Source organism: Argopecten irradians, chromosome 4, assembly GCF_041381155.1.
Source record: "Argopecten irradians isolate NY chromosome 4, Ai_NY, whole genome shotgun sequence".
Classification (NCBI taxonomy): Eukaryota; Metazoa; Mollusca; class Bivalvia; order Pectinida; family Pectinidae; genus Argopecten; species Argopecten irradians.
The window spans coordinates 40,354,748-40,381,967 of NC_091137.1; the positions used below are offsets into that span (position 1 = coordinate 40,354,748).

General features: G+C 35.7%; 1 protein-coding gene across 4 annotated transcripts; it reads right to left on the bottom strand.

The window, feature by feature from the left end:
- Nucleotides 1-46: 46 nt before the first annotated feature.
- Nucleotides 47-24,444, bottom strand: LOC138321656 (uncharacterized). Of its 4 annotated transcripts, none has more exons than XM_069265489.1 (14): nt 24,353-24,444; nt 22,961-23,124; nt 19,864-19,957; nt 16,140-16,286; nt 15,525-15,588; nt 9,142-9,270; nt 7,299-8,827; nt 6,472-6,762; nt 5,847-6,078; nt 5,007-5,107; nt 3,776-4,725; nt 3,329-3,460; nt 3,037-3,103; nt 47-1,690 (listed from the first exon to the last, which is right to left on the bottom strand). In XM_069265489.1, exons 2-14 carry the CDS (start codon nt 23,108-23,110, stop codon nt 1,245-1,247), a joined length of 4,332 nt encoding a protein of 1,443 aa, XP_069121590.1. In that variant the 5' UTR covers nt 23,111-23,124; nt 24,353-24,444; the 3' UTR covers nt 47-1,244. The 4 variants fall into 4 exon arrangements, with proteins under 4 accessions (XP_069121590.1, XP_069121586.1, XP_069121588.1 ...); XM_069265485.1 differs by having other exon boundaries at nt 5,007-5,110; XM_069265487.1 differs by having other exon boundaries at nt 5,007-5,110; nt 24,257-24,397.
- Nucleotides 24,445-27,220: the final 2,776 nt, after the last annotated feature.

Sequence of the window (27,220 nt, forward strand, 5' to 3'; positions counted from 1 at the left end):
CAATGTGATGCTGGGATTTGTGTCTAAAAACATAAAAATTTATATTGGTGCAAAAGTGTTTTCGATTTAGCTAATGGTACATATATAAATGATGCAATTAATTTATTTCTTAAAATATTGTTGTACTAGCTAAGTACAATTATCACTCATTCCTTGTCAAGTTTTTTTTTATCTGATCATTGTTGTGTAAATAAATCAGTGATATCAAAACTACTTGTGGTTGTGTTTAATATCATATTGGTACTCTAGGAAGTTTCAAATTTCACCAATAAATAGCACCAACTATTCTTGTAAGAGAAAACAATTACTGTTATAGTAATATCACAGATATTATATCATAACAACAAAGATTTCATTTTCTTCTTGAAAATTTGTAAAATTTGAAATATCTGAACAGGCATGCTGATAGGAATTTATGTTCCCGCAATCTCTAGTTTAAAGTGAATAGTCGGGCAAAGAAAACCAGTCTAAATGGGTTCATTGGCCTTCCAAAAGTTCTCACATATTAATACGACGGCCAAGTTCTGCTTAGTTTTCCAGTTCTGACCATTAAAGTAAAGAAAAGCTGAAAGCATTGAAAGCGAGGCTGCGTGGAAATGTAACCACGGACATAGTGAGCCGGAAGGACGTTTTAGGATTCCTATACTTTAAATTAATTTCTTCGCACGCAGACAGATTTTGACGAGAGATTTTATTTTTTCCATTTCATAAGAAATTATACTGGATACATTCACACCATTTTTACCGACTTTAGCCATCCTTGCCCGACTGTTCATTTTAATAATGCTTATAATGTGTGTATAACAAACTATACTTATAATGAAGTAATTTTATTTGATCCCAAAGTCAGGTTCATTAGGCCAAATTTTTTTTACATGTCTGTTTAGGGTTACATTGGCAAAAAATATTGGGTCGGTAGGTCGGCATATTTAATTATTATTAATATTTTTTTTTAGTGTCAATTACTCTAAAATAATGGCAGGAACAGAAGACCGAGATCGAAATCCTGACTTTTAATTTTTTTCATAGAAAAGTGGCAAAAATATTAGGGTTGGGGCTAATAATTAATGGTCGGTCGAGTAAACCTAAACAGACATTTTTCTTTTGAACTTATAAGCATGTTTTACTGTACAATCAGGACAAAAAAAGTTTTTGTATTAAAACGTAAAGGTTCAAACATTTATTGTACTGTAGCATCAATCTATTCTTCAAGCTGTCAAGTTAATGTGATGCCTACATAGTTTCTAGTATCCGAGATATCCAACCATGGATACAAAGGGCTCAAATACAAATGCATAGAGAGCAACGCTGATACAGAAACAAGCCATCCATTCCTGAATTTGAGTGACAGACAGGGAGCTGCCAGTGAGTGTAACATAAACCAGGCCAAACACAGTCAGACAGAACATCACAAAGGTTACCAGCCTTCCAAACCAGCCTGGGATCACCTTTGTATTCTCACCAAGAATGTGCCACTCTAGCTGTTGGAGGTTGACGTTTGTGAGAGTAGTATCCATCATATCGGGGTCTTTCTCGTAGTAAGAGTCTAAAACATGTTGAAATGTTATTGCAGCAAATTTGTCGTGTTTTCGTTGATATCGTTCATAGAAATGGACTTGTATGAGTTCTTTGGTAACTACCTTCTCCAGTTGGGTGACACGGGACAAATATGTTTTCATGGGTTGAAATTCTACAATCAACAAATATCAGTATTGATCAGTGTTATGAATACATCCCTTTAGTGTTGCTATAAAATATGAACGGGGAAAAAATAAGAGGCCCATGGGCCTAAATGGTCATCTGAAAATCATTTCAACAAATTATAACTTGAGGGAGGGAAACGAGTATTTGGTGAAATAGAAACCAAAACAATGGTGTTGGGCAGAATCACTATACAAAATCTTTTTCCATTCTCATAAGGTTGTTTGATAAAATTTGGCCAAAATCTATTGATGCATTTATGACTACATGTACTAGTTTTTTCAAAACAAATTCCTCATATTCTTCTATTGGGGCCCTGCCCCTCCTGTCCCAGGGGGTTAGAGCCATAATTTATACATAAAGACATCCATAAAAGCTATTTTAGACCAAATCTGGTTGAAATTCTTTCGAAACTAAATGAAAAGTAGCATTTTGAAGGAATTTTCCTCTATTTCGCCTATTGGGCCCCACCTCCTGCACCAGAGGAATCAGAGCCATCATTTATACAAAATCTGTTCACATTCCCCCAAAGATGTTTCTGACCAAATTTGGTCAAAATCCAAAGCAAAGTTTATGACTAGTAGTGTTTTAAAGAATTAACAAATTTTCTGCAATTGGGCCCCGCCTCTACTGCCCCAGGGGGTCAGAGCTATCATTTATATAAAATCTGTTTACATTCCCCAAAAGATGTATCTGACTAAATTTGGTTAAAATCCAATAAGAACTCTATGACTAGTAGCGTTTTGAAGGAATCTTCCTCTATTTCTATTTCCCCTATTAGGCCCCACCCCTCCTGCCCATGGAAGGTTAGAGTAACCATTTATACAAAATCTGTTCCCCTTACCATAAAGATATTTTAGATCAAATCTGGTTGAAATTCTTCAAAACTTTTTGACAGGTAACGAAGAATTACCAAAATTCCCCTATTGGGCCCGCCCCTCATGCCCCAGGAGGGTCAGAGTCACCATTTATACAGAAGCTGTTCACCTTCCCCTAAGGATGTTTCTGGACAAATTTTGTCAAAATCCAATCTTCACGTCTAGAAGCGTTTTGAAGGAATTTTTTCTATTTCCCCTATTGCACCCCATCCCTCAGGCCCCAGAGGGGTCAGAGTCACCATTTATACAAATCTGTTCCCCGTCCCCTAAGGATGTTTCTGGCCAAATTTGGTAAAAATCCGTTATGAACTTTTTGACTAGTAGCGATTTAAAACGATGACAATAGGTCATCTTGTCCTAAAAAGTTAGAATTAATTTCCAAAACCTTGAATAATGGAGCATATATGTTGAATTAAGATCTACTTTTTACAATTTAAATTCCTTCTCTACTTCCTACCTTTTATGAGTTCGGAAAAGTTCATTTCATAGCTAGTCACTGTCTCACCATCATCTGTCTCTGGCACCTGCAACAGATTAGATGTAATGTATTATCGTTTCTGTTTTCTTGTGATCTTCTACAGAAGGTGTGGAATGTTTGCTTAAAATTTATTTCTGGGCTTAGGAACATTCTTATTCTAATGACATGGCCGGTGGAAGTTGATATTGACACTTTTTCAGAAAATACAGAAGAGGTCTTCTTCATATTAAATTTGTAGGGTCATGTGTTAATTGATTGGACCAATAGTTACCTGTATTTTGTCTGTCTGGCAGATGGACATTTGGGTGGCTTGGGCAGCTTTATATTGGATTATTTCCCTTTGTACTAGGTCTGTTACAATGCTTTCTAGAGACGCCAACATCTTTTGACTTGCAACATCAACCTTAAAAAAAGACATGTACCCAGTATTTTACAAATTTATTATACAATTTAACAAAACAAAATAACAGAAACATGGACAGAAAGTATGTAAGATTTAATTAATTCAATTATCATTAATATTTTGTGAAATAAACTATGTATGCTACTAAAGATGTCATTATTAGTGGATGTATCTACACATTTTAATCAGAGGGCAAAATATACACAAAACTCACCAGTAGGGAAATTTTCATTAGGAAAAACTGTATTTTATTTGAAATACCGAAAGAGGGATTTCATTATTTCAAGAAAGATTTTTTCCTATAGTGATAGTTACCACTGCACAAATTTGGTCTCTGGTCCTGTCAGAGTCAAGTTTGTTGTCATCTATGATTTGTTGGATGTAGGGACACCACTGCTCAAAGCAGACCTCCGCATTCCTGTCCAGTTCATCATAGATCTGTTTTTCGATCCTATACAAACAGGAAATGTTCCCAAGTAACAAATGGTTTTCCGATAATTTACACTGGGCTCTTTCCCTTTTAAGATCTTTCACCAACTTTGACATTAAAGCTTGTGTCAGGTTTTTCTTAACATTCAAAGTCCGATGGAATCCAAGACGATGCCATTTTTTGTCAAGAAATGGAATCAGAGGATGTAATTCTATAGTTGTTTTCATGTTAGCATCAGACTTCTTTGTAAGCATTGTAATCAAAGCAGATTTGGACTCCCTTAGTAAGCTTAACTTCTGAGACAAAACTCCAGAGTATGACGCTAACTTTCCACTAAGGGTTGCTTTCAAGTTTTGTACAAGGCCGTGAGTACCTTTCACAGCCTGCCTGTCAACTGTGTCCTTGACATGAAAGGATTCATGACTCTGAGAGTTATTTGTAAGGTTTTCTTCGCATGAACAGGGATTACACCATGTTAGCATAGTTTTGAGTTTGTCAAGAGTAACCTTCTGCATGAGAAATGCTGTGTAAACAGAAATGGGATCTTCATACTCTAGCCATAACTCGTTCTTGGCTCCAGTTAGGGCAACTCTGTACAGTTGTGATTCTATGGACAGCTCAATAAATGAGCGTGATAATTGTGGTGGGTCAAGTAACACCTGTACTTCCTTCTGATGCTCTGTAGAACAGGTGAACACTGGTGATACACAGACTCTGAGCCTGTGATCCTTATCTATTAGAATGCATGTCTGCACACATTCCATGTAAAAGGAAGAAATTTCATGTAGAAATGTGTTCAGATTCTCCGCTGATCTTGGTAGCACTTGGCAGTGGTCTGAAAAACAAAATTAATTTTGATATAAATTGATATCATAACACCAGCTGTAGTTTTTTTGGCAAGTACATGTATGAAAAAAATATATCAAATATGATTATTTTTGTATGTAAGATAGAACTAAAGTATTCAGTTGAACCATTTTAATACTTTATAATAACTTTAATTTGACATTAAAGATAAAGAACATTTCTAAATACATTATTGCAGTTAACAATTTTAGGGTTATATCCTGATCGAATCAATCACTGGATGTCAGGTGACTTTGAATTCCTTCTAACCTCTTAGCTGCTGCTCTGGAGATGACTGTGACACATATGGACCAGGCAGAGACTGGTGGCAGACTGTGCTACTTTCTGTTGACACCGACGACAATATGTTACTGCTGCAACAGATTTATTAACAGATTATCATGCTTGTTAAAATACTGTGATATAAAATCACTTATTGGTCAATTCTTGAAGGCAAATGTGAATTAAAGAACAAATCATAAGTACTAAATTCTATCAAAGAAACATGATTTTTGTTGAACTTTTTTGAAGATAGGACACCTTCACAAGTTCACCACAGAAGAATCCACAGATGGACCACTTAGGAGTACTGTTGGTCCAGTAACCAGAAACAACAAATAAAGGGATGTGGTAGATATAAGGATACAATGGCTCAAAATGTAGAGGGCTTGTTGTAAAGTGTAATACACATTAACGAGTCAGTTGATTATATTGTCTCAAAACGTTTAGTTTAATTGGTTTATTAGATTTAAGGGTAATTTGAGAACGGCCTCTAATGTATGCATGGTGTGTGGTATGTTTGTATGTTTTTGGAGGCTGTGGTATATTCATGTTGTGTCTTCTTGTTATAGTGGAACTCTTGCACTGCAGCATGTTGCTAAAGACATTGAATAAGCATGCCTCACATGGTCACATTCTACGGACAACAGGCAAACCAGCTGTCCCACTCCCCTTATGCTAAGTGCTAAGCAGGAGCAGAAACGACGATGTAGATGGCTTGTGTTAGAATGTTACATTCATTGACTAAATCAGCAACACTGACTCAAAAGGTGGACAGCTTGATGTGAAGTCTGATAAGGGTGGGCTTAAAATTACTCAAACGTTACATACCTATTGACAGTTTCTTTGTGATGATCATAGAACTGTCTGATCGATTCATGTAAATAGCCTGTAAGTGTCTCCTTTATGTCTTTGTCAAGCCTCTCTCTGTAGTTTGAGCGTTGAGGTAAGGTCATGGCATCACAAACATGCTGTATGCACTGTCTAACACACTGTGCAGTAAGGCTCAGGGGCCATTCTGGTACTTCACCACCTAAACTGATCCTCCTTACAGCACAAGGATCTGTCATGGTAACAACAGACATGTACATACTGTAACGATTAAGTGTTCTTGTCAAAGAATTACTCTTCAATATGCTGGGTCTCTTTAGAGCAGATTTAAAATTCATTTTTTTCCCACATAAACTGATGACTTGCACTAATGAATAATGTACCAAACTCTTCTAGCTCTCAAACAGAATGTTAAGAAATTTGTATAACAGTTGTTAATTACTATCAATTATTCAGCTCAAGATGATAACTTTAGAATTGGAAATGTACACAGAAATTAAAGAATAAATTTTGTGTATATTCTAACCTTTTTTTCATTTCAACAAATTTTATTAACAAGATGTTATAGTCAAACGGATTGCATAACAGGCAAAGCCTATATGAATTCTTTCCTTAAAACTTATACTTCTCTGAATTGTCAGCATCCTGTTTGCATATTGAATGGCGATGAACTGCTCCTCTAAAAGCATAGTCAGCCATTGATGTGCTGCCAGTTTTGTCTTTTGGTAGATCATGCTTGAATCAACTTTGGTCAGAAGTGAACGACGTATCTCACAAAAATGTACCATCAGGTGTAAAGTTAACCTCCTGGTGTTTTCATGAAGCTGTGTATTCCGCTTATTTGTCAGCTTCTGAACCTCATCCGATTCCCATTCAGTCATTTTTGTCTGTAGTAGTTCATCTCTCACCTCTGAATCTAATGGGAATGACACATAAAGTGTAACTGGTAAAATAAAATAAACATTGAATAGGTATACTAGCATTTGCGAGCACGAGGAAATGACATAAAGTTTAACTGGTAAAATAAAATAAACATTGAATAGGTACACTAGCATTTGCGAGCATGAGGTAATGGACATAAATTTTAACTGGTAAAAAAAAATAAACATTGAATGAATAGGTACATAAATTTAATGTAAAATAAAATAAACATTGAATAGGTACACTAGCATTTGCGAGCATGAGGTAATGGACATAAATTGTAACTGGTAAAATAAAATAAACATTGAATAGGCATGGCTACACATGGCTACACACTGCCTGGCGATTGGTCAAATGCCTAGGAGGCCCTCAGCATCTCATGTTGACCAGCAATCATTAACATGCACCAGGATTACAAGGTTGCAGTTATTTGATTATAGATGGTACCTTTATGACCATTTGAGGAAAGAAAAGCTCAACGGGAATTAAAGTAAAAATAACTATTGTTATCATGCTATGACATGAACCAACCTGAAATAGAACTTGACTGTCTTGCAACAGGGTAGAACAGATTGCTAGATGCCTTATGATCTATCTCCCAGAACTGGTCATCTTCGTCTGCTTCCTCAGTGTTGTCCATGTGTATGCTGACCTCGTCACAGGAGAGAAGGGCTTCACTTTCTTCCTTGACCATAGGACCAGTGTAATATTCCTTGGCATGGCTCCCAGGTAAAGGTTTCATTGGCCGGGCATAAAGACTTTCAACAGAACCATCTTCTGGTTGTAATGAACTTTTTGATTCTCTAACATTGGGACAAGAATTCTGAAGAAACTTTCCAAGTGATTCATCATCTTCTTCCGTATTAAAGACGTTTTGCACTATGTACTCCTTGCAGATTTCGTCGGATTGATCCATTTCTGTACCTGGCATTTGATGTTGTTTCATAGTATGAATGCTTGGTAGAGAGAGAGCAGAGGCAAAATCCTTCAAACAACCACCAATATTTCCCTGACAATCAGCACTTACAGAACGCAGCTGTCCACTTTTTCCTTTCATTTTTGATTCAGAGCTAGCCACATCTAAGAACATATCTGATTCTGCTTCTACATCCAAAAACATCTCAGCATCCAAATTGTCTTTGGAATCATTTCTTTCAGCCGTTCCACCATAAGCATGCATTAGATTATCTGCTGAAGTGTTACTTTTTTCATTTTTACTCTTCACTTTGCTGTTTTGACTGTCTTTATCTGCTGAATTATTACTGTCCGGTTCAATTTCAAGTGAAGTAAAGCTTATTTCTGAGTCTATAATCCTTTGATCTGAACTTAACTCAACACAAGAATCCTTTTTTAGACTACAAACTTCAAAACCGGTAGTGCTTTTGAAAGTTTCCTTGTTTTCTCCATCCAAATCAGTACTACTGATAAATACATCCTGGTTTTGAAATCTACCTATACCCAAATTGGCAGCATTGTCATCAGCTTCCAGGTTAGGTGTTTGTTTGTCTGGCACAATGTTTTGTTCTCGCTCCATGTCTATTGACATAAAGCTCTTGAAGTCAGTATCAGACTGATCTCCACTTTTCACACTCTGTGATGATCTTTCGCTGAGCCATGAAGGAAAATGTGTTATACTAAATTGTACCTGTGACGCCTTAACGCCAGGTAAGTCCACCTGTTTCTCTACATGGTTCCCTTCATCTGTACATTTTTCAATCATAACAGATTTTGGAAACAATTCATCAATGATTTCTTTCTTTCCTGACTTCACATTCCTCAGTAAAATACTCAGTAGATACATGACAATACTGACAGCTGCCACAGTTACTGCTGCCATGATTACAAACTCAACTTCCATAGAAAAGGTCTCTGTGACATTTGTAGATGTTAGAATGTAACCCACCAAGGTCAAGGCCATCAGTAAGGTCAATGCCAGAAAGATAAAGTTTGTGCTGTCTACTTGTGAAAAATTGCCAAATCTTAGAGGTACATTAAAGGGAGATAACCAAGGGTGAAATGTTGCAATTTTTCTCAAAATGGCATGGCAGCTGCATGACCTCCTGGAAAGAAATTAAACATGAATACAAAATATAATGATTTTGAATAACATAGAAAATTGCACATTTAAAAAAACGTTTTAAAACGTTGACATAAATTATGCAACTCCTCCTCTTCTTACTTCTTACCTTAAAAAGAATAGGTTTACCGTCAAAGTCAAGAAAATCATACTTTTAGAAAGATTTTTTATGTAAGTGCTAAAAGGAAAATAATTTTTCCTCCACCAATTACTCATTGAAAAACATCTGTCATTAATGCATCTTTTTAATTTACTCAACACTCATGTCCACACAAACACTATTAATTGTCAACAGACCTGTTATTGTACGGAAAAACAATGCCGTCCTCCCCCTGTACAGCAGTCCTGGTTGGGTTTATAAGTCGACAGTCCACAGGATAGGTGTTCCCTGTCGTCATACAAGTTACTAGTGCAGAATATGGTCTCCTGTAACAAAGATAAATTGGTTTCTCAAGTCAGAAAAGTTTCTGATTCTCAACAAACTATCTAGTGAATCAGATCGACACAGTGTGAACACTTTCAACCGGGAACCAAAATGTTACTGGTTTGAGATTTTATTTTTTCATATTAGGGTTATAGAAAACCTATAAGAGATCTAATTTGCATCGTCTCTACAATGAATCTGTGGGAAAAATGTCATGAAATTACAATGATACATCAAATTCACTCGCAACTTTGGTAGTCAAGGGTATTCAGTATGATGCTGTATTAGGGAGAGCATCATGCATAATGTCTTTGGCTAGTGAAGTCTTGTTCTGTTCTGGAACAGGTTTGTAATAAAACAAGAGGCCCATGGGCCTTAACGGTCACCTGAGTTAGAATATATAATGAAACAAATTAAAGACATATAAACACTATATGCTGGGCCTTGAAGTTGGTCAGTGATTTATAAATTTGACTTTTTAGACTACGAAGAGTATTTGCTTCCATCAAACCTGTGAACTTAGAGGTATTTTTTGAAATTTTAATCATTTTGACCCTGTTTGGTCTTGCCCCTCTGGTCCCCCATGGGGTCATTGAGGAGGGATATGGAGGTTAAAATGCTATATCTTAGGCTAATAATTCTAATCAAGTTTGACTAATTTCCTATGAAAATTGGGCAAACAATGTTCACAAATATGTTTTTCCTATATAAACTAAAGTAAACTTGACCCCTCCCCAGGGGGTAACGTGAGACCCCAAGGTCATATAATTCACAATTTTTATAAAACACCTTAAGACCTTTCCATCTATAATTATTTGATTCTACTATATCCAGAATTTTAGAAGATTTTTGAAGTTTTAGCCTATTTGACCCTTTTTTAGCCCCGCCCCTCTGCCCCCAGGGGGTCGGCCAGGACCAATGTGGATATGATATTAAAATGCTATCTCAGGCTAATAATTCTAACCAAGTTTGACTCATTTCCTATGAAAATTGAGCAAAAAATGCTCATTAATGTGTTTTTCCTATATAAACTATAGTAAACTTGACCCCCTCCCCAAGGGGAAACATGAGACCCCAGGGTCATATAATTTACAATTTTTATAAAACAAACTTTAAGACCTTTTCATCTATAAAGTGTATTTGATTCTACCATTTCCAGAATTTTAGAAGAATATTTTTGAAGTTTTAGCCTATTTGACCTTTTTTGGCCCCGCCCCTCTGCCCCCAGGGGGTCGGCCTGGACCAATATGGATATGATGTTAAAATGCTATCTCAGGCTAATAATTCTAACCAAGTTTGACTCGTTTCCAATGAAAATTGAGCAAAAAATGCTCATAAATGTGTTTTCCCTATATAAACTATAGTAAACTTGACCCCCTCCCCAGGGGAAACTTGAGACCCCAGGGTCATATAATTCACATTTTTTGTAAAGGACCTTAAGACCTTTCTATTTATGAAAAGTACTTGATTCTACCATTTCCAGAATTTCAGAAGAAGATTTTTGAAGTTTTAGCCTACATGACCCCTTTTGACCCCACCCCTAAGGGTCAGTCATAGAAAATTTGTTAAAAGGATTAAATGGCCATCTCATACTGATAATTCTGACAACATTTGATTCATTTCCTATTACAAATGACCAAATAATGCTCAAAAATATGTTTTCCTAATATAAACTATAGTAAACTTAACCTCCTCCCAAGGGGGAAACTAGAGACCCCAATGTCATATAATTCACAATTTTTGTAAAGGACCTTAAGACCTTTCTATCTATGAAGAGTAATAGATTCTACCACATCTGTGAGTAGAGAAGATTTTTGAAATTTTACTCAATCTACCCCTTTTGGCCCCTCCCACAGCCCCCTGAGGGGTGGGGACCATGTAATTCACAATTTTTATTGGCCTTATGCCTTAAAAGGTTTGTGCAAAATTTCATTGAAATTGCTTCAGCAGTTTTGGAGAAGAAGTTGAAAATGTAAATTGTTTACGGACATACGACACACGACGCACAACAACGGACAAAAGGTGATTAGAATAGGTCACTTGAGACTTCGTCGTCTCAGGTGACCTAAAAAACCTTGCCCTATCTTTACTGACACAAAGAATCATTCACTACTCTGAAATAACACCCTTGAAGTAGGATTCTGAAGCTCACATCATGCTTGACAATATCAGAATATTTAACCCTTAATTCTTTGATTCCTATTGTCTCACCTCAACTTGGATGGACGACTCCATTAATTCTGTTAAATCCTGTTTGCAGAATACTGTATAGCCGTTATTTTCGTGATTTCCAGCACATTCATTTGATCGCGAAAATTGTATCCATGAACTTTACTGAGAAATGGTTGAATCATATGTACCTTTATAGCCATATCGCAAACATTCAAAACAGTCAAAAATTGAATTTTCTTCCTTTTTAGAGAAAACCCTAAAAATTTTGACCCACTAAAATAACCAGCTATATGGTATTACTCTTTTGATTTATGAGTAAATTTGCAGAAAGCGTAAACTTGTTACCAAATAGATGACAGTCAGAATATTGACACAAGTTTAATCATGCTTGACTTTAAATGATCAATATGGTATCATATGTGACATCAAACCACAGCTATAAAACTACCTTTATAATAGCATCTATTACAGAAATGAATTATTTTATAAATAAATTTTTTTTTGTGACAGTGAACTTGACATTTATCTCTCAAACCTGACAAGAAATAACAGATAAGTATTTTGACAAGGAGGATCAGAATAAAGTTTGAACTTATTTAGCCACAGGCAACCTAAATTCTTAGCACTGACACATTTATTTTTTTATTTTTCAGTAAAAATGAATTTGACCTTCCACTCCTAGATCTGAATTAAAGCAATCCCAAGCAAACACTTTTGGTAAGAATAGAGTGTGTGAAGTTTGGGTTCAACAAGTTCAAGGCAAATGGAATTATTGAACAGAAATCTCTGTACTGAAGGATTACTGCTGACACTAAAACCCTACCAGCACTCCTTTTTTACTGCGGCAAACATAGCAGTACTTATGTCACTTGCTTTTTGTAGGTGTCACAAAAGACGGATGATATATTATCAAGGAAGATATCTGCAGGTAATTGAGGGTACAAATCCATGCATTACCCAAAGTTACAATCTTTCTACAATCTTTGCATTGCATGGAGCAGCAACTTCAAAAGAGATATTGTGGTGATTAATGAATTATGGGCATCACAGCTTCAAATGTCTGATAGCTAGCTTTTATGATTATCAAGTATATGTGGTTGAGTGTAGTGTCTGCACCAAATGGTAAAAAAAAAAAAAAGCTTTCATACCTCATATGTACGTTAACATTATTTTAGATATTTCATCATTGTGTTCACTTAAAGTTGACCAGGCCGTGTTAAAAAACAACAACATGTTTTACATATACCCATTTGTCCATTTCATGATCTAATAATGCACCTTTCACCACAAATGAATGCACCTTTACGAACAATAAATACATCAAATGAAATAATAAAAAACTAATTTTGTTGGGTAACAGGTGGTTTATGTAATTCAATACAAATTAACCAATTTTAAAGCAAATTTATTCATTCCTATAGAAAAAAATAGATTTTAAAGGATTTGCTAATCTTGGGGAATATCCACCTGAACCCCATATAACTCAGAGGATGGTGGCTATAAAGCTATGTTCATAAATTGGATTCCAATGACCAATTAAGAACCAAATCCTTCTGGCCACACTAAAAGTTACAAAGTTACTACAAGAAAAGATACACCACATAAACTCACTGATATAGTATAGAAACAAATGCATCTATTTTTTGTAACCTTTTACTGTAACCTTGACTTTTGACCTTTAGATCTGAATTGAAACGCTATCAAATATTTGTATTTATGACATATTAATACTGGTGTGAACTCGGATCACATTGTTTAACACATAAGTAGAGTAATACAGTGTCTGTGCTTTTTCCCCTGGTGAAGATTTCAGCTCTGAACATCTTGTGAAAATATGAGATCAAATGGCAAATCTAGACATCATACTGGTCTTGTGTGGAATTCAAAAATGGTACATGTTAACTATAAAAGTTTTTTATTGTAGTAAAAGGAGTGACTGTGAATGCTGATAATACTAAATTCTAATTTTACTTTACATAGGTTGAGGTACAGAAATATATTGCTGAGACCATCTGCAATCTATGTCTGGTACCTTAACTTATTGGTATTTCTATTACATTATTTTACCTCTTCTTGCTTCTTTACAATATTATTGTTTTGAAAAATATTCAGAAAAAAAATTAATTATGTCACTAAAAGCAAACTATAAAACCATTAATCTGTTACATAACCTGTCCAGAGCAAGATAATGCTCATACATGGCAGACATTTCCTGTAGCAGCCTCCCTGTAGGGATTTCTTGTCACTGATCTAGTATTACACAGTGATTACCAGAGTAGCCGGCCAATCGGTCTATGATACCCAATACAAATCGGGTAATTGGACACAAATTTTGTCATTTGTTGGAAAGGCAAGCTGGAGCTTAATCCCAGCGATACTGCATATATGCCTCTATATTATACTGTAAATATAATCCAGCTAGAATGGTGTTAATCAATTTGATGACTTTGTTTTATGATTTAATCTTTGTGTATAGATTAATGGTCTGATAGGATCCTCGGGTGACAATAAAATTACAAATCAATAAAAACCATGATAAAATGATATGCCTTTTAACTGGAGCATCTCTGTTTTCATCACCTGCATTTCAGTTTTAACAAAAAGTGAAATAGTTTAGAGACAAAGTTAAAACATATTTCTTACATCACCACCAGCACAGTGTGTATACAAGGTGGGTGGAGAGTTATGATAAGTGTTTTTATACGCATGTAGAGAAGAAGGAAAACAACAACTGATATAACTGAAGACCTGGTAATATTGTTCTTGTAAATCAATATCTTGCATATAAATTACTTTCAACTATCTATTCTTTTTATAAAAGTCATGGTTTACACAAAATTGATTTGCAGTTTCCCTCACGTCAGAACAATCTGTTAAAAAATATTAATTTCATCTCTCCATGCTCTATATTAAAGCAGAGATTTATAAAATATTGGTTTGCAGTTTGGTTCCCTCAGGTCAGAACAATTAAGGCAACAATCTCAGTTGTTCAAGGCAGGTATATGGTGATTTAGAGTAAATGTTGATTTATGATGAACAAATTGACAGCCAAACAATGGTCCAATTCATAGATAGCTGTATGCTGCATCATGGCAAAAGGTCATCAAATGGACTCTTCAGGCTAGATAAGCTAAAATGAGTGAAGGGGTCCATGAACCTTAAAAACAGTTCTCTGACTATTGGTACAATACAACACAGTATAAGTATACAGTGGAAAATATCTTGAAATACAATACAAAAGATCAAATGGGCTGAAAACAAATACCTTTTCTTTGACTAATAAATAAGATGTTGTCTACCAAGAACTCTTCTGATGGTTGATGTTGTTATAAGTAGGTCAATGTCATTCAAGTAAACAAACATGGAAGTATGTCATCCAGCATGCTGCAGGCTAAATATCTGAGTAATTAAGGCCTTTCACTTTTTAAGATGTTGCTCCAGTATTTTCACATATTTAACCATATGACATTGAAAGTAGGAGAGCACTTCATCCAAGCATTCTACAGATCCATATCAGATCTCAAGGTCCATTAGTTATTGACAAGAAAATGTTGTAAATATTTTAGATTATTTAACCCATTGTGAACTTGAATAAAGGTCAAGATAATCAAGATATAGGCCTCTTATTATTGACAGAAAGTCATTCAAATGTCTTAGCTTATTTGACCACTTGTGACTTTAAAGTTAAGGTCAATGATTGAAACAAATTTTCTAGTCCTTTATCCCAACATGCTACAGGTCCAATATCAGTGGCCAGTGGTCTATATGGTTATCAGGTATTTAGGTTTTTTGAATGAAAAGTTTACATACAGTGGATGATGACAGACGAAGCACAATGGCTTTATAGGTCATCCTGACACATCAGGTCAGATGAAAGCTATAACATACAAAACTAATGCTGACTAATTAGAACCTGTGGTGGCCATCTTGGATGGTTTAAGATAAATGAACAAATGTTTCCACATCTTCTCTTCGTGACATCAAGGATATAAGAGAAAAATGCTGTTATGGTTCGGAAAGCAGACTGAATTGATAAATTCTCATGAAATGGCAAATAAAGTTAGGTTAAAATCTAGTCACTCACCATTTGATGTAACTCAATCCAGTTGACACCACAATTTTGACTTCATGAAGAGGACCAAGGTATTCTGTCAAATAGAACAGTGATCTATATTTTTATAATGAAGATGATGTGCTTAGTTTCAATATCATCATTTATCCAATGAGCAACCAGAGTGTTCTGACACAAATTATAGCAGCCTTCATAACTACCGTAATCACCCATTAAGCTACCACAAACTTTTGTAATGTTCTTATTTTTCTGTTTTATAAATTACAGTCTTTCAAACTTGAAATAATTCAGAAATGTACGATTTGGTCTGTAGGTACCTCATCATCATATTATTATGAAACTGTAAGTTAGCTTTCATAGAATAGGTTTATTAGTTTAACTTCCAATTAACAGCCAGGGTCATGTAAGGATGTGCCACGTTTGTTGGTGGAGCAGAGCCAGAGTACCCGGAGAAAAAACCCCACCAACGGTCAGTATTAATAAGTGCCCAACGTAGGATTCGAACCCGCAACCCAGAGGTGGAGGGCTTGTGGTAATATGTCAAGACATCTTAACCACTCGGCCATCGTGGCCCGTTGTTTTCATAGAAAAAGATAGTTTAGTAGGTGAAACCTTGAATATGCATACCCTTTGTACGTATCAGAATAATGTCTTTATTCCCACGTTGAAACAGAAATCTGTCCCCTGAGAAAACCTTTATCATGTTGTAATTGGATTTCACTTTTTTACCAACCAACTGTATGAATACTTTAGCTTTTGATGAGCAGCTGGAACCTGGAAAGAAAAAAAAGAAAATTGCAATAACTCATGTTAAATATCAGTTGACAAGAAAAAAATATGTTAATAGAAAGTTTAGTTGAGAGGGAATAATCTTGTGGTAAGCTGCCTTTGTGACTCACAGAGCTCTGTAGAGCATATTTTCTTAAAATGAACAGATTTGCAACATATTCTTAATTAATATTTTGATGTCTACAACATGTTTACTATATTCAATGTTTTGAGTTTCAAACATATCAATGGCCTTATTTTTATATGCTTTAAATCTAATACATATGGAATCCAAGTAGACCTGGAGACAGTAGACATAATCAATTAAGAATTTCACATTAAATAAGGCATTTTCCAATGATATAAAGTGTAAAGTCTACTTTTTTTTTTCAAATATCAATATGTAAAATTTCAACCCACAAGAACTGCTGTTTACCTAAGGCCATACAAAAAAATATATATGTGTTTCTGGTAACCCAACCAACCCTATAAAATCAGTACCTACACAAAAAACTTTTTTTATTAGTTTTGTCCTCAAGCAAACAAATAACAACCTAAATTTTGTTTGGTTTTTCACAAAATCCGGAATTTGGTACAAATTCTGTAAATCTAAGAAACCAATAGTCTCCTGGGAATCAAATCCATGGTTTATATAAGGTTGAATAAAGACTACTTTAGTTTTTCACTGTAAGAAACTGGGATGAAGAGAAAAAAAAAATAAATAAAAATATCTCTACCTACCGACCCTTTATCTTTAAAGGGTGTTACCGGAAACAAGAATATTTTTTCATTTAGCCTAATTTAGATACAAGTGTACCAGTACATATATCTAGGATCAAACTAAAACCAACTTGTTAAATAAGAGCACTTTGGTACTACCTCTGCAGTTGGAAATAGATCTCTCTCAAAGTCTACTTACTTCTCCATGCATATCAAAATGCGATTACAACTTTTAAACAAGAGGCCCATGGGCCTTAACGGTCATCTGACTCATGGCACAAAACAACAAAGTCACAGTATAAAGTATTGGTTAACGATTAATATAAACAATACAAGGAACTCCTTAGTTGAATATGTAAGTTTCTGAAAAAGGTAAATGTCATTTGTTGAACAAACTTGGTAGCCCTTCATCCAAATATGGTCGAAACCCATTCAAGGATTAATATAAGGAGGAGTCAGATTTTAAAGCCAAATTTCAGCAAAGCTCCCATTTTGGACCTCGGTCATACTATCACCATGGGTCTTACCTCGGTCCTTTATAAAATATGATTGTCCTTACCTAAAGTTCCCCCTTCTGAATCAATTAAAACCACTATAGACCAATTTGCATTAAGATCGGAGAATGAAACCTTAAAACAGGAAGTGGGCCAGCGGCCATCTTGGAATACCAAAATCTTTACGAAAATGTTTGCATGTTGTTCGGCATCAATTAAACCCCTATAGACCAATTTTCATTGAGATCGGAGACTGAAACCTTAAAACAGGAAGGGGGCCAGCGGCCATCTTGGAATACCAAAATCTTTACGAAAATGTTTGCATGTTGTTTGGCATCAATTAAAACCCCTATAGACCAATTTTCATTGAGATCGGAGACTGAAACCTTAAAACAGGAAGTGGGCCAGCGGCCATCTTGGAATACCAAAATCTTTACGAAAATGTTTGCATGTTGTTCGGCATCAATTAAAACCCCTATAGACCAATTTTCATTGAGATCGGAGACTGAAACCTTAAAACAGGAAGTGAGCCAGCTAAAATTAAGAAAATTTGCCCTTTTGGGGCCCCACCCCTCAGTTCCTAGGGTTCAGACCAGACTCATTTATATAAAATATAATTGTGTTTCCCCAATGATGCTTCACACCAAATATGGATAAAATTCATCCAAGGATGGAGGAGGAGTAGGATTTTAAAGCTAAAATTAAGAAAATTTCCCCATTTGGGGCCCCACCCCTCAGCCCCTAGGGGTCGGACCAGGCTCATTTATATCAAATATGATTGTCCGTCCCCAATGATGTTTCACATCAAATATGGATGAAATCCATCCAAGGATGAAGGAGGAGTAGGATTTTAAAGCTAAAATTAAGAAAATTTGCCCTTTGGGGGCCCCACCCCTCAGCCCCTAGGGGTTGGACCACGCTCATTTATATAAAATATGATTGTCCTTCCCCAATGATGTTTCACATCAAATATGGATGAAATCCATCCAAGGATGAAGGAGGAGTAGGATTTTAAAGCTAAAATTAAGAAAATTTGCCCTTTGGGGGCCCCACCCCTCAGCCCCTAGGGGTTGGACCACGCTCATTTATATAAAATATGATTGTCCGTCCCAAATAATGTTTCACACCAAATATGGATGAAATCCATCCAAGGATGAAGGAGAAGTAGGATTTAAAGCTAAAATTAAGAAAATTTGCCTTTTTGGGGCCCTACCCCTCAGCCCCTAGGGGTTGGACCAGGCTCATTTATATAAAATATGATTGTCCATCCCAAATGATGTTTCACACCAAATATGGATGAAATCCATCCAAGGATGAAGGAGGAGTAGGTTTTTAAAGCTTTAAATAAGAAAATTCGCCCTTTTGGGGCCCCACCCCTCAGCCCCTAGGGGTCACACCTATCTCAAATATATAAAATATGAATGTCCTTCATCAATAATGTTTCACACCAAATATGGATGAAATCCATCCAAGGATGAAGGAGGAGTAGGATTTTAAAGCTTTAAATAAGAAAATTCGCCCTTTTGGGGCCCCACCCCTCAGCCCCTAGGGGTCACACCTATCTCAAATATATAAAATATGAATGTCCTTACCTAATGATGTTTCACACTAAATATGGATGAAATCCATCCAAGGATGTAGGAGGAGTAGGATTTTAAAGCTAAAATAAGAAAATTTGCCCTTTTGGGGCCCCACCCCTCAGCCCCTAGGGGTCGGACCAGACTCATTTATATAAAATATGATTGCCCTTCCCCAATGATGTTTCAAACCAAATATGGATGAAATCCATCCAAGGATGAAGGAGGAGTAGGATTTTAAAGCTAAAATTAAGAAAATTTGCCCTTTTGTGGCCCCGCCCCTCAGCCCCTAGGGGTCGGACCAGGCTCATTTATATAAAATATGATTGTCCTTCCCTAATAAAGTTTCACACCAAATATGGATGAAATCCATCCAAGGATGAAGGAGGAGTAGGATTTTAAAGCTAAAATTAAGAAAATTTGCCCTTTTGGTGCCTCACCCCTCAGCCCCTAGGGGTCGGACCAGGCTCATTTATATAAAATATGATTGTCCTTCCCTAATGATGCTTCAAACCAAATATGGATGAAATCCATCAAAGGATGAAGGAGGAGTAGGCTTTTGTATAAATAGTCTTACGCACGACGCACGGCGCACGGCGCACGGCGGACGGCGCACGGCGCACGACGACGGACGAAACACGATGACAATAGGTCATCCTGACCTTCGGTCAGATGACCTAAAAATAATATTATGTAGGTATATAACATTACTGGTCGTAAATTGAAAATGTTTAAACATGACAAAAGTGTTTTTCATGATAAAAATGTCTCAAGATGTGTTAACACCCTCACCTGGTAGAAGTGATGTAGATAATACCAGTAGATACTTGTGTAGCAATTTTTCATTCTCCACTTCTTCATTGGGAGTCACCACAATTATACTGGACTGAAGAAACAATTATTGATATAATCAATGTAACAAATGTATATAAACAGAGACAAAATTCAGAGGGATGGCCGGGTGGTTCAGATATCCCAACATATTACCACAAGCCCCCAACCTCTGTGTCACGAGTTTGAATCCTATGTGGGGCAGTTGCCAGGTACTGACCACTGGTCTGTGGTTTCTCTCTGGGTACTCAGGTTTTCCACCACAATCAAACCTGGCACATCCTTACATGACCCTGGCTGTAAATATAGGACGTAAAACTAAACAAGCCAAACCAAACCAAACCAAAATTCAGACATCATTGTTTCTAAGAAAACAAAAAGTGCAATTAAAAGGCTCAATTTACCTATTCCGAATTTGCATATTACAATTACAGAGTTATCTGCAATTGCGGGTAGGTATTAATTGTGTAACTCTGTAATATACAAAGACGGAATATTTAAGTATGGTAAATACACTCAATGCTCTTGGCTTCCTGATAACAGTATTGAAAAAATGCTTCACAATTATTAATGGCAAATTTTTTCCCATTCACCTTATTTTTTGGACATTTAATGTCCAAAAAATAAGGTGAATGGGAAAAAATTTAATACATAGTTTATTTCAACAATCAAGTTCTGAGTTGCTTAGATTATAAGGGCAGTGATTGAATAATTTGATGAACTTGGAGGAAGATTAATTGGTTATAAATTTAGGAATGAATCATTACACCTGATGTTAAGAAGTAAACAGTAAGTTTGAATAAATCACATGATTCATTTGATTTTCCGGAAAAAAATTTCTATGTGAAATATTGAGAGTACATATACATATGTAGACACCTACACCATACCTAGTCTATTAATCTTAGTTTTACAACATCAATGGGGATTCCATTATGAACTCCTGAAACACTGAAACAGTAATGTCATTGATTTGAATAGAGTTTACAGGTCAGAACATTTGAACTTTACAAAATACTACAGCATTGACTGTTAAAATACTGTCACAGTATTCATTCACATTCATCATGTATAAAGAATGACTTTAAATTGTAACTTTATTGAAACAGTAAATCAATGGAATTCAATAAACAATGTATTAGATTTATAAAATAATGATTACAGATACAACAAAGCAAGTAATACTGATATATGAAAAACGATTTTAGTCAGGGGTATATTTTTCTGTCAATCAGTCATTATCAAACAAAGAATATGTAAACTTAAGCTTTATTATTAAAATGTTAGTACTCACAAGAAGTATCTCTCAAGTGACTACAAATATGATTTCTTTTTTTATCAAATCTACCAGACACTAAAAAAATACAAGAAAGGGTAATGTCAATTTCAGCTGATCCAAAGATGAAGAGGGATCACCAGGGGTGCAATCCTATGTCACAAGCAACAATGTATAAAAAGAATTAGAATGAACATCCCTCAAGAAGTTAGTGAGCATTGAAATCCCTGCAGAAACATCAACCATCCTGAAATAAGGGGATATATATTTTTTGAAAGGTTACTACTATAGGGAATCAGGGATCCATGATAAAATTTATCCCGTGTGCACTACGAAGATTTATACTTAAATCTAATTTATCAATACATGTACATCAAATGTTGGGATAGCAGGTCACACAAAATTGATATCTGTTTCAGCTTTCTTGTGATTATAAATATCTCAAATGCTGTAGTATTTGGATATAATTTGTGTTTTAATTTCAATATTAAATTTTTGATGAGGCAAATTCTGCAAAGCCTTTTCAAAGGAAGGATTTGGGTTTTATAAGTTTAACGTACAGTTAACAGCCAGGGTATAAGGACTTGTGAGGTTTGTTGGTAGAGGAAAGCTAGAGTACTCGGAGAAAAACCATCGACCAGAGGTGAGTACCTGGCAACTGACCCACATGGGATTCGAACTGACGACCCAGAGGTAGAGGGCTTGTGGTAATATGTGTCGAGACATCTTAAAGATGCTCCACCGCTGACAAATGGTATTTTTTCACTATCAAAAACAGGAGCTGACGAATGAGTATTTTTCTTCAGTTACAAAAGTTACTTACTTTACACCATTACCACTATTGAAAAGTTTGATATTCCAATTTTACTTCAGTTAAAGGCCCACTACCTTTCCGAAACGGCTTTTAATTTATAAAATGGGAATGTAAAACAAGATCGATAATTTTGTAGAGTCCTAAAAATTATTAACTTACCGTTAATACTACATTTATCATCACCTTCTGAACGATTTGATTAAAATAATTAAAATGTTTATTTTCATAACGCGGGTCGTATTATGTTTCCCGCCGTCGTCCTAAATACCGCGCGGTAGTTGACTATCACTCCGCCAGACGGCAAAACAGCGAATTGACTCTCAACTGTTTTCATATATTACGCAGGCAATCTTGCATATGTTTGGTGTCGTAACCTTATTTTAGATCATCGGTATGCATTTTCTGGTGTTATTAATGTTTTTAAGAAACCTTTATATTTTGCTCTGGAAAGGTAATGGGCCTTTACTTCAGTTAAAAATATGAAAAATAATTAATTGCATCCCGAAAAAATTCTGTGGCACTATATCCTATATGGAATGAAGTACTGATTGCCCATGCATCAAAGGCAAAATAAATTATTTTATATTATTTTTGTGTTAATTAGGCATATGAATACACGTTTAAACACCAATTATTGTTCAAATGATGAACATCATTTATGCTCTGTCGGCGGTGGAGCATCTTTAACATCTGGACCACTTGGCTAAAGTAAGTTTAGACTTAACCAATCACAGATCATGTTACAAAAAGTTAAGTAATTTATTAGTGGCTTTAAGCAAAAATTTAGTCTAAGACTGTCTAAGTCATGATCCTGAGGCCAGGTCTGAGGTTTAATCAAGGAAAGAATAAAGAAACAGACACCTTTTCTTAGAATATATACATGTTACTAATTATGGAACTGTTTTGGCATTTACATAGAGATAATAATACACTAATTAAAGATAATTGGTTGCAGATTTATACTATACCTTTGATTTTTTGCTAGAGTAGGCCAAGATCAAACACATCAGGTAGATAATACCAAGTCCCCCACACAAGTAATACATGAATTCATTATTTGTTTCTGGTGGATCTGGCCAAAGAGAAAGGCCAGATTTGGATGGAAACTGGTCAAACATGGCACCACTTGGTTCTGTCAATAAAAAATATTAATAAGTACTTAAAGATGCTCCACCGCCGACAAAGCATAAATGATATTCATTAGTTGAACAATAATTGGTGTTTGATCATGTATATATATGTCTAATTAACACAAAAAATCATATAAAATGCTTTATTTCGCCTTTGATGCATGCGCAATCAGTACTTCCTTCCATATAGGATATAGTGACACGGAATTTTTTCGGGATGCAATTAATTATTTTTCATATCTTTAACTTGAAGTAAAATTAGAAGCTCAAAGTTTTCAATGGTGGTAATGGTGTAAAGTAAGTAACATTTGTAACTGAAGAAAAATATTTAATCGTCTGTTCCTGTTTTTAATAGTGACAAAATACCATTTGTCAGCGGTGGAGCATCTTGAAACAAGAGGCCCAAAAGTCTCAATAGTCATCAATGTGGGTTTCATGACGTCACAATCACCGGAAGGTGGGACTAATTGATGGTATGATGGTACATTGTACTTTTCCCACATCGTTTTGGGATCTCCAAAACCCCCATATTAGGATCAGATCCAGATCCGCCTCATTAATATGATTTCAGATTGTCCTCTAAAGTTCCCTTTTTGAAGCATCCCATCATCCCAATTCTTCTTTAATGGGGACGGGAGGGGTCAGCCATTTATGTAAATTATGATCATCCTCTACAAATGATGTTTCACACTATATTTGGTTGTAATCCATACTAGTGTATAATAACATATTAATGACAGTGAAAGTAACCCCTGCAGGATCGAGGATGACATATAGCTATAATGAGAATTGAGTATCTGATAGACATGCACAAGGATTGACAAGTGCCTATAGATTTGTTGCAATCCTAACATTAATTTAGAAGAGATACAGTGGTACAGTTGTCTATGGCAAAGCAGGGTTTACACTCTAGGCCTACTGAAAACTTAATTTTACCACGGTACGATATTATTTTGTGGAAACGATTTTGGAGACATTTAGAAAAATACAGTTATCTTTGCTGCTGTTGTAAGTATTGTTAGATTAATTGATGGACACAAATATCGGCGTTTGTCACTTTGTGTGGTAACGGGGGTTCTATATCTAATATATGATGCTGAGGGAGGTCATGTGATCTAGTAGGCTTAACATTACATTATTTTGGTCATACAAGGCGTTACGTAGGCATGTCTAAACTGTTAGATAGGAAATTTGGTTGATAAGATGAATAATGTTGAAACGACAACTCGCCCAGGTAACAAAGCCATGTTAGAAGATCTGATGCAGCCTCTAAATTTTGTCGTCTGCAGTGATCGAGTTGACGCACACTTTTTGGTGACGTATGTACTTTATGTGCTAAATTACTAAATGCGGATCGAAGCACGTTGCACATATTCCGGCTGTACAAGAATCCACCCGCTATGGTGATATCTTCGCACACAACGCAATCCTTTTTTTCTTTCATTGTCAATAATTTTATTATGAATTTAAGGCAAAGCCTCAGAAGAACGCAGCTATATGTAAAAGATTATAACACCATAACTTTACAGTATATTGTCTACTGAGTATATTTTCCTACGAGATTAGCAATAAAATATATTTTATGACATGCACATACTAGTACTATCGATAGTTAGAAAGAATTCAAAATAATCCAAATGGAATAGTTCAATATATTTCAATCCTGTTGTTTTAATCAGATGCAGAGAAAACTTTGCAATATGCCATGCTATCAAAAATATACGCGCGAATCATATTTGGCGTCAAGTTTTATGACGTCACTGCTGACGGTCCCGTGCGCTTGAGAACATACACAGTATATATTGGACCAGTACATTTATTGCGTTGTCCTTGCATGTGTGTAAATTAAAACTACTTACAGTAATTTTAAAGCGTAAACAGATAACAGATTTAGAGATAGTCTAGTAAAGAAATTTCAAATCTCGTCGTCCTGATAACGAGAATTAAAACATGGCTGCCTACATGGAGGCGCGAGACTTTTCCCGCGGGACACGATTTCAAAGTCCAGGGGGTACTGGAATGTATTGGATTCTATTTGCTCACACACGTGTTATGGTTAGTAGAGCTTCGTTCTACGCGGCCTTCGGCCGCGCAGAGAGCTGCGCTCTTTTAATGTTTAGGACATATCAATCTCTAGTCTTAGACAAAATAAGTCAGGGCCAAAATTATAAAAACTCTATTCCCTATTAATTTACCAATTCTAGATTATGCCGCTACAGTATAGTCTGGGATACTGGTTTGACAAAACAACAAATAAATCATATTACAAAACTACAAAAGAAGCTCTTAGAATAATGCTAGATAAACCAATACTATCTGACAGTTTATCCTTTTTTAAAGAAACTAAGTAGCCTACTCCCTTTTGAACTCAGAATAAAATATCACTGTAATTTTGGTTTATAAAGCACTGCATAATATGACACCGGATTATATATGTACTTTAATTGAAACTTGTCAAAATGCTTGCTTGTACAAACTCAGATCAGCTACAGAAAATAAACTCCTTTTACCAGTTACAATCAGAGACAATGAGAAAGTCCTTCAGCTACTCTAGAGTTGTATCTTGGAATAATCTTTCACTTGATATAATAAACTCCACATCCCTTTTAACTTTTAAGCAAAAGTTACGACTTTATTTCCTATCAAACTTGATAATTTAAATGCATTATTAACTTACTTTGTGCTTAATATATGTTACCTATATCAAAACAGTTCCTATTATTTGGTTTAAGGAATGTACTATACAGTTATATATGAAACAGTAATGTATGTGTTTCATTTCACTTGTGTTTTTCCATTGTATTATATATATTGTTATCATATGCATGTGATGTATATTTTGATGATTTATGTCAATTTTATTTGTGTTTAAGCTCCATGCTAAATATGCCACCCCCAATAAATAAAGTATTATTATTTTTATTATTATTATCTGGGAGCCAAAATTTATACAAACTATGTTCCCCTTCCCCAAGGCATCCTCGATACTCCAGGGGTTACCATAACTGACGTTATATCCACCCCTGGACTATCTCATAGTAAAACTGAAGGCAGCTCAGAAGAAAATTTCTGACCAATCACAGGCCTGCAAAGATTTCCTTTGAAGACTACAGAGAGAGCGACGCCCAACATCAAAGCCACACAGTAAACCACAGTGTACCGTTATACGGCTCTTTTGATGTACATCAAAGGACTAAATTACCTGTTCTGTCCGGTTGCCTCCAGTTTTGCTATGAGATAGTCCAGGCATGTAGAGATCGTATGTGATCGGAACCCCTGGTGTGTCGAGGATGTCCCCAAGGATATTTCTGACCAAATTTGGTTACAATCCATGCAGAATTCTATGACAAGTAGTGTAAAGGATTTACCTCTATTTCCTCTATTAATCCTCGCCACTCCTGTAGCCGGGGGCTAGAGCCAAAACTTAAATACAAACTCTGTTCCCCTTCCCCCATTGATGTTTTTGGCCAACTTTGGTTTCAATCCATGCAGAACTCTATGGGAACTATCCCAATAAACAGAGTGGAAAAAGGAGGTAGAGGAATCGGAAGCGAGGACTGCACAAGCTCATCGTGCATTTAGTGAAATAGGGTTGAATCTGAGGGTGGCTGTAGTTGCGCTGGCTCGCTCCATACAAAACCATGACGGGTATACTGGCTGTTCCCCTACCCATACTGGAGAATTTCTGTGACTTCAACTGAAATGTATCCCGGTTAAAAAATAACGGTCAAAGTTATACAAAGTTGAGAACTTGTGTCTAGACAGCCGATGGTTTCTCCAACATTGGTTTTGCTATCTCAGTATAACCAAATTTCACGAAATAATGTGTCAATGAATTAAAAGCACCTTAAAACCTATCCATAAGTTGTCTCTATGCATATAGACAGATTATTTAAAATCAATTTCTTTTGCCAATAAAATTGATGATAAACCATATATCAGCCGTCTGCCTCGGGTGATATCACTTCCTCGAGTTGATAAATGAACCGGTATCCACCCGAAATAATTGTAAGAACATCGTCGCCAATTTCCAATTAGCTGGTTTCCTCATAGTTGCTCCAACACTGGAGGGAGATGTTAGTGGAAGTATCTGTTCAG